Source organism: Tyto alba, unplaced genomic scaffold (genome assembly GCF_018691265.1).
Source record: "Tyto alba isolate M040663 unplaced genomic scaffold, T.alba_DEE_v4.0 Super-Scaffold_18, whole genome shotgun sequence".
Lineage (NCBI taxonomy): Eukaryota > Metazoa > Chordata > Aves > Strigiformes > Tytonidae > Tyto > Tyto alba.
The window spans coordinates 30,311,467-30,323,730 of record NW_024881280.1 but is presented as its reverse complement, the minus strand read 5'-3'; the positions used below and the strand labels follow the sequence as shown (position 1 = coordinate 30,323,730).

General features: G+C 43.4%; 1 protein-coding gene across 1 annotated transcript; it reads right to left on the bottom strand.

Moving 5' to 3' along the window:
- Positions 1–834: 834 nt before the first annotated feature.
- CALM1 (calmodulin 1) lies at positions 835–12,192 on the bottom strand. The gene is made up of 6 exons (XM_033010569.2): positions 11,998–12,192; positions 8,896–8,926; positions 7,819–7,962; positions 5,640–5,746; positions 3,992–4,127; positions 835–3,774 (listed from the first exon to the last, which is right to left on the bottom strand). The coding sequence occupies exons 1-6, from the start codon at positions 11,998–12,000 to the stop codon at positions 3,746–3,748; spliced, it is 450 nt and encodes a 149-aa protein (XP_032866460.1). The 5' UTR covers positions 12,001–12,192; the 3' UTR covers positions 835–3,745.
- Between the last annotated feature and the right edge of the window lie 72 nt (positions 12,193–12,264).

The window sequence follows — 12,264 nt, the reverse complement described above, 5'->3', positions numbered from 1 at the left end:
GGACCAAGACACAACCTCGTCCCCCTCCCCACTCACCTGGGCAGCGCAGGGCCTGGCAGCTGCAGCACCGTACCCTGCCCACAGATCAGCCCCACACGTGCATTTAATGCATCGATAAGGTGTAGGGCAATTTCTTGATCAGTTTTTAACAGCATCTGTGTTTCTGAAGCCACACAAGCATGATAAGTGGTTGGGGGGATAAGAGTTTTCTACCACATCAGTAAACCCCCCGCCTTCACCCCAACCCACCCCAGCAAACAAAACAAATGCCCCATACCTGGAGACATTTCAGTACCTGAATTATTAATAAAATAAGCATGATAATGAATAATCTATGTTAAGCATTTTCTTACCCTTTATTTTTTCATTATGATCAGAAGAGGAATATGATTAACAGCAGTTTAAACTTTAGCAGTACAATTTCAGTATTAAATATAAAACTACACTGCAAGTTGATGTATTTTAAAAATGGTTATGTATACTCTAGCCTTAAATTTATGTATCAAATACAAGTAACTCAATTGTTTCTTGCCTTGACAATTAACATATCTAACAAATTTCAACAAGCCAGACATCCATCTTTTCCATTAAAAAAAATAAGCAAGCACACCAACTCTTATTCATAGCAAGGGGGTGTAAAGATTCAACACTTTCCTGAGTGTTGTGTAAAGAATAACAGGTTTGAGAAAGTCAGTTAAATAAGTGTAATGATAAACCTAAAGCTAAGCTGGAGGACCTTTTGATTAACTTCATATTTCATATATTATTTGCATCAGTTGAGAGCAACATGAGTTACAGAACTTCCATGAAAACAAGCCACTTACAAGCAGGTGGTTAAGCTTGATCAGTTTATTAACAGGATTATATGACACGGTTGCCTGCAATAGCAGGGGACTGGATCTGATGACCCAGGAAGTTCTTTCCAGTCCCATGTTTCTAAGCCATGCACCAAGTGTATCCAGCCCACACTTTCACATTTGGAAAAAGCCAAAGCCGCACACACACACACTCACAGGGAGGAAAAAAAAAAAAAAAAAAAAAAAAAAAAAGTCCTTGATGACACCATTTCATTTCTCTAGATATTCACTATGCAGAAGGGAACAGAGCTAAAGTCCTGTACAGAGGATACATTTACTCGAGGTTGATGTGGTACTGAAGTCAGTTAATAATTAGATACCTCCAGGCAGATTCAGTTACAGGGCATACCAACACTGCACACTGCCAGACAATTTCTAATCAAGCCAAGAACCTCTTGCAGGAATGAGGTCTCTTTGCTAGCAAGCACAGAGCACACTGAATAAGCTAAAAGCAGCTGTTCTTAAATGAACTACCCTACCAACCATGAGTGAATGACAGATAGATGGTAAGAAGCATTTACCTACTAGACAAGATCTCTCTGCACACTCAGGCAGAAGTAATTAGTTCAGAGTAGCAACCATTGCTCCTACCTTGCCTGTCTCTTGAGTACGTTCTCTTTAAAAAAGCTGGTCTACAGAATCAGTGGAGCCATTCTCAAGCACTACCAAAGTAGCAGTTTGCAGCTGCCATGCAAGACTCTACTTTCAAATGGTAGTCAGACATTCCCATCAGCACAGCCAGTTTGCTAGGACAGTATGCACAGCCGTAGCAAAAAGCCTTTGCAACAACTACAGATCTAAACAATTGCCTACATTCAGCCCATCTAACTTTTAGGCACTTGGTTAAGGTGTCTGGGACCCTAGTTACCCAGAATTCCCCCCACCCCCCAAGGGAAAAAAAAAATAAAAAAAAAAAAAAAAAATCTCTGAAGGCAGATAGTCTCAATTGCCTTCTGCAGGGGTCTCTTGACCCCTGCTGAGCCAAGCTGCATTTCAAGCAACCACGGTTCTTAACACAGGCACCTCAGTTAGACAGGATGAATGGAGACTTGCATCTCTTTCAAGAGATGGTATCAATACTCTCCAAAACCAAAGGCAATTAAGCAATTACGGTTTGCAACTCCAGTTACGTTTGGAAACAAACTTACAGTCAAGTAATTAAGCTGTAGTCCCTCCCTCCCACGCATAAAAGCCTTCCACATGGAGGCTCTGCTATTAAAAAAAAAAAAAAGCATTCTTTCAAACAAAGAAGAGTGGACACTGCTGCTTTGCCACTCATTCATGGGGAAGCTTGAAGGATCAGAGAACACTTACTCAGAGACCTGGAATGACTAAGCACTGCTAGTGCATGCAAAGCAGAATTAACAAGATGGTTTATAAATTAACCCTAGTCCTCTTCTCCACCCCACAAAATTCATGCAAGTGTTTGAGAAGATAGTCAAGACATAATAGCCCCATTTTCCAGAAAGGCTGACTTGTTGGTTATTTTCTTTCTTTTTTTTTTTTTTTTTTTTTTTTTACATATTGTAAAAGAAATGTCCTTTTGTTCTTTCTGTGGGTAGAGAAATGCATTTTTGGCATGTTTGAGAATCATAGGTATCTATGAAGTCCATGCTGTTTAAATTCTCCAACTAGCTTCTATAACCTGTCAAAAAAACATAAGCAACCTATACATGTTTCCCCAGTATTGACATGCATGCTCAGAGCTCTCCACTTTAGTGAAATGAGGTGTTACTTCTGTGCTGATAGTTGACGAGTCAGCATTACACGACTTTGAGACCAACTAAATTAACATTGTCGTAATATGAAAGGCAAGCACAAGTTCATTTATTTATAGCAAAGGTCTTGGGTTACAGGAGGTCAGTTCTTGCCATCTTGAAAAGATAGGGGATAACTTATTGCATACATGTGCATTATAATTTAGCAGCAAGTCATTCATAGAAACACTTCCCTCCTACTGCTTTTTTGGTTTATCATCTCAATTATATATATATTTTAGCTTTACAAAGCATTTAACACCACCTTTAAGTTAATGGTCTTTTATTGGAAAAAAAGACTAGCATTTACAACTTGGAATGGACATAAATTGTAATATCTTGAACAGCAATGTTGATAGTTGTGCTGAAGTCCACAGGCTACTCCGCCAGCTCCAAGTCATGGTACAGAAGGTTTTAAAAATATGAGAGTCCAAAGATGCTCCCTTGGTGAAGGTTTCTTTTAAAAATTTTGTGAACGGTAACAGCCCGACACCCGTTTCACTATAGTGCAATGCAGACAATGTTAAACCAGTATTTTAACACAGACATGCCATCCATAGTTAAGATCATCATATTTTTAGAGCACACTGCTACGTACAGGAGAACCATTCAACCTTTAGGGCATTTTCTCTAAGTTTTGCATCCTTCAACCATTTTGCTGAATACCATCCTGAGGTATAAACCAATTTTAAAGTAAACCAGCTATGACAATTTATACTACAAATTGAACTAGAATCCACTGTTGAACAAAAGAGTGGATCCTTTAGGTTGTTTTTTTCCTTTTAATACAAATGTCTGACTGTGCTCAATTGTCAAGCTGCATGCATGAAAAACTGGCCAGCCCAAACAGTGTAATAGTCATTAGCAAATGGAACTTTTGAGTTCACTAAGTGCTTCCTTTTTTTTTATTTTCAAGGTAGTACAATTATTTATATTGTAAAACTGATGTTTAACTTTGTCTTTTGGGGACAGGACCACCAACCATTACATGCAGTTTGTGGACAGAAGGTATTTTGACATTCAGTTTTGCTATACAGAAACAGAATGAATAAATGAACATTTTTTTGCAAGAGGTAAGTAAAAGATTCAATTTGATTCTTCTAGAGGAAAAAAGGTGTAAAGGAGGTCTCTTCACTTTGCAGTCATCATCTGTACGAATTCTGAAAAGATAAAAAGTCACTGTGATTTATTGTCTCCAGAATACTTCAACTGATAAGTCTCTCAAACACACTGCACTTCCACTGCATCTGAGGTTTTGTCTGCATAAGCAGACAACCAAATAAATGGGTGTCTCAAGTACTAGAAAATAATGCTCTATGCAAATGCAACAGGCTTTCACTCAGAGTCATGGTTGAGACAAGACAAGCATCTTTTTACCTTCATAGTTGACTTGCCCATCCCCATCAATGTCTGCTTCTCTGATCATTTCGTCTACTTCTTCATCTGTTAGCTTTTCTCCTAAGTTTGTCATAACGTGACGTAGCTCTGCTGCACTGATATAGCCATTGCCATCCTGTGAGGAAAGAGTTGCACAAGATCATGATCAACAATCCTTGCACTGATTAACTCTGAAACTACATCTAGGTTTCCAGTAACTGCTTCTGAACTAACCTTACATCACTTGGGACAGATATACAGACCTGGTACACTGTATAACCCTATCATATGTACTAGGCCCATTGTCTTACAAAGCATGCGTGACACCCTACCCTTCTATACAGTAATTGTACTGTAAGAATAACTTCATGCCTGATTTGTAGCTGTGATAAGGTATTTTTAATGCTTTTTAAAAAAAATCTTTCAAAAATAAACTCAAAGTAGCTTTTGTTCAGTCTCTGCTGCCTAAGCAAGGCATCCCCAAAAAAGGACCAACTTCCCCACCAGCAAGAATAAAGTCAGCTTTCTCTTCCATGTAATACTACCTCTGTAACCAGACTGCAATTGGGTAGGTTAAGCTTCTTGGATAAGAAGATATAGAGAACCTTCAAAAAAAGTATTTATATTCTACTCATAAGGAATTGTGAGAAGCTTCATGGCAAAAAAAAAAAAAGGCAGCAAATGACAGTAAGTCAGCATTCCCATTAGTAATATCCAAACCTAGAGCTCATCCTTAGCCATTTAAAAAATTGTCCTCTTCCATATCCAGGAAGAATACACTAGCTTAGAACAGGAGATCCTATGTCCATCATCAGTAGGTAAGCTACCTCACTGGCTTTAAACACAAATCCAGTCTGCAGAAATAATCCCACCAGGTAGATGAAGTACTAACCAAACAATCAAACATTTTCTCTAGCACATTTTCAGCAGAGTACTAGACTGCCACTTTTTCCATAAAAAGGAAAATTAGTAAGGCCTTCTTCCACACACACCTACATCAGATTAGCAGCTGCACCAGCCATTACTCAACACAATTCTCTTGTAACATCTGTCACATACAAGCAATTCAAAGAGGGGAAACCCCTGTTCTAGAAATAATGGACCTTCACCATGTATGCCCAGGTATCCTTAAAGAAGACAGAGGGAGCTGAGCTCTTAAATTTTCCTGAAAGCAATCTTAAAGTCCGCATCTTAGAAATGGAACATGCAATACTTCATGTCCCTCTAAATACTGTTGACATCTTAGGTTCAAAAGCTTCTATAAAGTATAAAACCTTGTGCAGCCACGCAAACATTTCCCCATTCTCCCAAAGTCAGAAGGTACAGAAAAATCCCACTCCTCTATCACCCCTCTCTCCCCCCTAAAAAAACCCAACATCTCAAAGCATCAAGTTCTGTTCATCTCTGGCTCCTGAGGACAGGCTAGAAAGTTTCCCTTATGGATGAGCCTAAAGCTTAAACCTGCTGCATAAAGCAGACAGAACAGGCCTGCCACAGTCCTGGTTCTGTTTCCAGAAAAGTCCCTGCTCTGTTTCCAATTCCTCTGCTTTTACTAGAGGACTTTTTACATCTAGACAAGAAGAGAGAAAACATTGAAGAAATGCATATCATTACTGTTTCTAAAGAATATCTGTACTTTTATTAATACCTTGTCAAAGACTCGGAATGCCTCACGAATTTCTTCCTCACTGTCTGTGTCCTTCATTTTTCTGGCCATCATGGTTAAAAATTCAGGGAAGTCGATAGTGCCATTGCCTGAATGGAAAAGAAACTTTCAAAAATTAAACTTCCATGCTTTTCTTTAAACAAAAAAAAAGCTGGCATTTAACCTAGCCGTATGGACAAGACTGACAGATCCTCTGTAAACCATTCTTATAGATGAACTAGATCTCCTCTCCAAATTGCTACCATGGCCTTTTTGCCATCACAATGTGCAGTAGGCAATGTCACAGCAGTGTATCAGCACAACAAAACACTTGCTTTCTCGCCATAGATGTCAAGCCATCCCATTTGCCACCCAAGCTGCAAGTAAAACATTGGTCTCATGCTCCATGGTTAGCCAATACTAAGACTTATCTTTACGTCAAATCACTCCCCCAAATTAGTTCTTTAGTTTCTTTAGAATCTCCTAATTGCTATGGGAGACTACAGAAGGGAATTCATTATAAAGCTGGCACTACAAATCCAGGATATCTAGAATTTGGGAAAATTACACTTCACTAAGCTGCTCATAAATACTTGTTCCTTGATAAATATCATCCTCCTTATCAACATATGTTGCACACCACAAAAGTAATATGCCATTTTAAGGTGCAACAAGGATCTGCAAATTCCAGTGACATGAGAAAAACTGTCACTATTTGGTACTTCTGGTCAGTTTTGCAGTGAAATCTCTACACGAACACCTACTGCTAAACTTAAAATCCCTGAAAACATCCAGGCCTCACCCCTAAGATTTTCAAGTTCTTCATTCAAAGTAAGGATTCAAACTTCAGGCTCCTCAAAGTTATAAGAAAAGTAAAGTTCTTTAAAACAGCAGAAATTAGATCTGTACAGTCAGGATTCAGCACCATATATGCCAAGAAATCACATGAAACAGTTTACTGTGCAACTAAGATCTACCCATTGCTTCAGGGAAACATATAAACTCATTGGGTAAATATAGCAAAGAGGCTAAATAAACACAGCTTAAGAAAACCTTTGCATTATAGGGATTCCAGACTGAGACATACACACTATTTATCACTATGGCCAGCTTTACCTACCACCTAAATCTGAACACAGGTCTTGTACTCAGCTTTGAAAAATTCTCAGTGAACATGTAGAATAATAGCAAAGCATTCTGCCATAAAAAGTTTAAACAGACAGGCAGGCATACTTATCTGAAGTCCTCAGCCTCCTTTCATTTTTAATCTACCAGTGCAGCATTGTGGACCACAGCCTAGAGAAGTCACTATAGACAAATTCTACACAGCACTGCACACCCTAAAGTTTTTCAGTATCCGCATCCAAGAGTTAGCCATCAAAGTCAACTTACACTTTTAGGAAAGTAGTTGTAATTAACAAAGTCCGATAATCAGATAATCTATACTCTTGCCAATTTACTTCCACTCTTCTTTTACAGAGATACTAGAGAAAAATCGCTATTACAACCAACATACAAGATCAAAAGCTCAACATCACTGATCAGGGGAAAGTATTTTTCCTTTTTATAACTGTAGTCTGTCTGGAATCTGAGAAACAAGATGTGCAGTTACCCGTTCTGGCATCCATTTAAAATAATTCTGCTAGACTTGATACCGGAAGGTTTTTTTTGCTTTTGCCTCCAACTCCTCCCCCCTGTCTCTTCACGATCTAAGACACTACATTAGACTATACAGTCTCTCCCTGTTGTGTTTTCAGTTCTTGGAAGTTTAACACTATTCCACTCCTACCACATTTTAGGCCTTAGAAAAAGCCACAGCCACTAAGACCTAGGGCTGACAAAACACCTATAGAAAAGCTGGGTGAAAACGCAGGCTAACAGCAGGTCAGGGCAGGTCAGATAGCAACAGAAAGCCTGTGACCCATAAAATATTAAAGACAAACAGAGTAACTTTGTCTTTGCCCATCCCCTTTTTTAGATTCTCACTAACACTGCCAGTATCTTTGATCACTTGAAGCAGTTTCAAAATACTCAACAGAATCTAAACTCAGAGGTGTCAGTTTTTTTGATTGCTCTCTCTACAGCAGTCAATGTCACAATCTTCTCTATGCAGCCCAAGCCCAGGCTTGGAGGTCATACATAAGATGATCACAGCACTAATAACTACCTTTCCAACACTTACCATCAGCATCTACCTCGTTGATCATATCCTGCAATTCTGCTTCTGTTGGATTTTGACCCAATGACCTCATGACAGTCCCCAGTTCTTTTGTTGTGATAGTACCATCACCATCTTTGTCAAATAGGGAAAAGGCTTCCTTGAACTCTAGAGGCAGAAACAGTCCCAGTGTTTAGTAACATCATTAGCATGAGAAAACTGCACACTAAAAATGCTTTAAGAAGCACTAAGAAATTTAAGAAACATTTTATCTAACTGTCCATGTATTGAGAGAATTAACATTCAAATACTAATTAAAAAAATTACTTACAGTACGAAGACATAATTTGCATGGTATATTCAAACATATTTCATGTGGCTATTATCTGCATTACAACTCTATAATGCATTTCAGCATCATCTTACTTGAGGCACAATTGCACCATAAATGGCAGCTACTCAGGATAAACAAAGGGACCCACTAGGTTCCCTCCACCATTATCAGACTTACAGGAACAATAAGTGTTGTCATTTACCACTTATTTTTTAAGGCAGACGACAATAAGAATTAATGTCAGCCACAAGTGGATGACTGGTCTCCAGAAGGTCAAATAATGCTCTTTCTCCTAACCAGTTTGAATTACAGACACTCTGTTATTAGTTATTTAAGAGATACTGGCTTATATTAATGTGTGATAAATCCATTTTAGGTTTATTTGTTGCCATTTCAAGTTTATCTTCACTTTATTAAAAAGAAAAGAGTACCTAGGTCTGCTTTGAATCCAAGAAGTTCACTTGAGTCTAGCAATTATTTCTGTTTGCAAGAAATCTAGAAGGACTTGGCTCAAGTCTGAAAGTCTAAAAAAAATCATTATCTGTAGCCCAAGGAACAAGCAGTCTAAATTAAGAGGCAATGAACCAGTAATATTCCAGAATGTTGTGGGTTTTTTTTTTAAAAAGGAAGTGTTTTTTAAAAAGTGTTAGTACATATTTGAAATTGTTAAAAAGGAAGGGGTTTTTTCCATTATGTTTGAGATAAAATATTTTCTTTCAGTCACAAGGAGTTAGCAAAAAATAATAATTTCTCATTAAGACACTTACCAGCAATCTGTTCCTCAGTCAGCTGATCAGCCTACACGAAGAATAGAACATTTTAGAATATTGTTTACCTCTAGCTATGTCAAGCCATGAGACACTTCCTTTAGACTTCAGTAGTGATTTATCATTACTTTCACAAAGCCACTTTCAACCCCTGGAATTCTGTCTCTGCAAGGAAATTCCATTCACCTACACCATGCAGCTGTTACCAAAAGCACAGAAGCTAACTTATTTTGAAACTGCACATGCACAACCAGATATACCATCCTCTGGCTCGGAGAGTCCGATTTGGTCAAGTGAAGGACACAGGGAAGGCTCTGTGCGATTGGTCAGAGGGGCATGAAATCCTTTAATGACATATGTTTGGGGTTTCACATCACATCTGATGTCATTTCCAGCAGTATAGTGACCCTAATACCGCATGGGGGGTATTTGCACATCAGTGGACTAATGACAAGTGTGCCACCTAGTGATCTAACACTACTGAAGTCCACCCTCCCCCACCACATTGCATTGAGTATTAGCCTACTGTAAGCTTAACAGAAAGGACTGTGCTGTGATATTAGGAGGAATTACTACTTGGTATTATGGAGATTTTTGCCGTCTCTGACAAAGAAAATGCCAGTTTTCAAGCATCACATTTTTCCATTCAGCCAAGCAGTTTAAGGTGCCTCACACTGATTTGCAGGTTGTTTTACGTATCATGTGGCAAGATTTAAAATGTCTGCTTATGACCTTCTGTATATCAAGAGGCCACTGCTGCATCCAAAGGTATACAGCTCAGCAAGCAATTAAATGGGCCTTCCCAGAGCTTAACTGTTAACCACATCCTTCCAGAAGCCTCTCCCTTCTGTATGGATAGGGCATCACAAAAAGCTCCGCTGTTCAGACTCAAGGGAACTAACCAGCTCCTTATGGAAAAATACGCATTTTCCTAGTAATGAAAGAAAAAAAAACACCTGGATTTTACATGCCAAGTCACAGATACTGGAGAATACAAAGTACTAACTCCTTTTAAACTCATTTTATTGGACAGCTTTTACTAACAGAACAGAGGATTTTGTAGGTCAGAGAAAGCAGGCATCTTGTAACCCTTTGGTCCTAAAATACCATCATGCAAGTATAAAACCCATGTAACTGCAGTAAAGAGCAACTAATACAATGCAGAAATGACAGACTATACAATCTGTCAAGCTCTTCCACAGGGGAATAGGGTAGGGTTGAAAGCCTGCTGTATATGTTGGGTGACATACACAGATTTCACCTGTATATAGGTGTTGGGGTTTGGTTTTATGTTTTTATGTCTGTATTTAATGATTAAACAATTCCCCATATGCACAGTGGGTTGGGGGATTAAAGAAGAGAAATGCTAGCAGCTAAAGACGGAGTTCAAATTTATTCAATCTTCTTTAATAACAGCAGAAAACTTGTGTTCAGAATCCAGTTCGACTGTCAGCACTCTTTGTGGTTTCCCAGAAAATGCGAGGTTTTGACTTAAAGATTATCTAAGGAATTTACATAACAGACTCAATGCCCTGCAGAACAGGAAACAGAGCCACACCTCGGTAAAAACCTCCAACCCACAGCACCAGCTCATTGCCCCATTAGTTGGAGCTCACTGGATGTTTCTAAAAATCAGATTTCGAATTAAAAAAAAACAAAGCAAAACAGAAACACATAAAACAAACAGAAACACAACAAAACCCGACTTTGCACACACTGCGATGCCAGAAGCACACAACCCGACCCTGCACCGCCATGGGGTTCACCTTTCCGAGCAACAGGCACAGGCACTGCCCGCTTGCCCTGGCTACAGGACAAAGGTACCCAGGGCTGGAGCCATCACCCCACCCAGCCAAGTCATCAAATCCTGTCCCGGTGATGTCAGCCTTCCCCGACAGGAAGGGGAGATGGAGAGACAGAGCCGAGGAACACCCAGATTGCCAAAACGCGATTAGAGGTCAGCCTACAACTGTTTCGCCGCTCTCTTAGGAAGCGAAAAAAAAAAAAAAAAAAAACGCCGGGGAAAAAAACCCGGCCCTTCCTCTCGCCCCGGTGTACGCGGGGTCCGGGCTGCTGGCACGGCAGCGCCCGCCGGAGCCCACCGGCGCGGCGGGGAGCGGCCGGGTCGCAGCCCGCCGGGCGCAACAGGCGCCCTTCCCGGCCGGCAGCCACCCGCTGCGGCACTGCGGCCCCGTTCCCCCGCCCTCACCACGTCCTCAGCCTGCAGCCGGGAGGGCGCCCGGGCTCCGCAGCCAGCCAGCCATCCCCCCCGTCTCCTTCCCCCTCCCCCGGCGGCGGGGGTAGCGGCTTTACCACCACCACCACACACACCCCCCCCCGCCGCCGCCGAGCCCCCCATGCGGGCGTTGGGCCGCTTCCAACCGAGCGACGCGCACTGCGCCCCGTTCCCCCCCCACCCGGAGGGTGCGCGGGGGCCGGGGAGGAAGAGGAGGAGACATGATGTAATGCAGACAGCGATGGGCTTCGCCGCTGCTGCGTTTTTCTGGGGGATGGGGGGGGGGGGCGAGGGCGCAGTAGCTGCAGCGCGGTGCCCTCCCCCCCCCCCCCCCCCCGCTCCCTGCGCAGTGCAGCTGGTGCCGGAGCCGAGCGGGACCCTTCACCCGCAGACCCGCGGCCCCGCCCGGCGCGGCCCCCGCCCCGCAACGCGCCCCTGCCCGGCGGAGGGGCCGCGGCCCCGGGGAACCGCGCCCGGCCCTTTCCGGAGGGGAGCCAGCGCCTCACGCGGGGGAAGGCGAGGCGGGGCCGCGGCGGGAGGGCGCGGGGCCGGGGCGCCCACACGGCAGGCCCCGGGTAAAGGGGAAGGAAGCGGCGGAAGGAGAAAGGCCGCAGCTCCGCGGCGATCCCGGGGGGGGGGGGGGGGGGAAGGGCGGGGGAGGGCGATGGGCGTCCGCAGCCACCAGCCCGCTCACCCCGCGGGGACCCGGGCGGGAAGGGCTGCGGCCTTCCCCCCCCCCACCCCACCCCCCCGCTCCTCCCCGGAGGGATCCCGTCTCCACCGACCCAACCGTCCCCGGCTCCGCAGACGAGCCAGTCCCCGCGGCAGCCCGGGCCCCCCGCGCCGCAGCCGGCTGCGCGACCTACCATGGCGCGGCGGCACGAACTGCGCGACCAGGAGCTGCAGCGGCGGCTGGTGCCTCCTCCCCGGCGCGGCTCGGAGAAGTGCTGGGGGTGTGAGCCTGCGCCGCCCCGCTATATATGTAGGGCTGTATCCCTCCGCCGGAGCGGGGCCTTTTTCTCTCCTCCCCGGCGCGGTATGTGTGAGGGTGACTGCGGCGAGCAGCCCTGCCCCCTCCACGGCCCGGCCCCTCCCCTGGCAGGCCTGCCCCCCCCCTCTCCGCCCCCCCCCCC

What these genes read in the sequence shown, in the direction of transcription:
- CALM1 (XM_033010569.2), bottom strand. An exon ending in CAACGAGGTAGATGCTGATG is followed by an intron (nt 5,747 to 7,818) that starts GTAAGTGTTGGA and finishes TTTTCCATTCAG; the next exon opens with GCAATGGCACTATCGACTTC. An exon ending in CATTCCGAGTCTTTGACAAG is followed by an intron (nt 4,128 to 5,639) that starts GTATTAATAAAA and finishes CTTTCCTCACAG; the next exon opens with GATGGCAATGGCTATATCAG.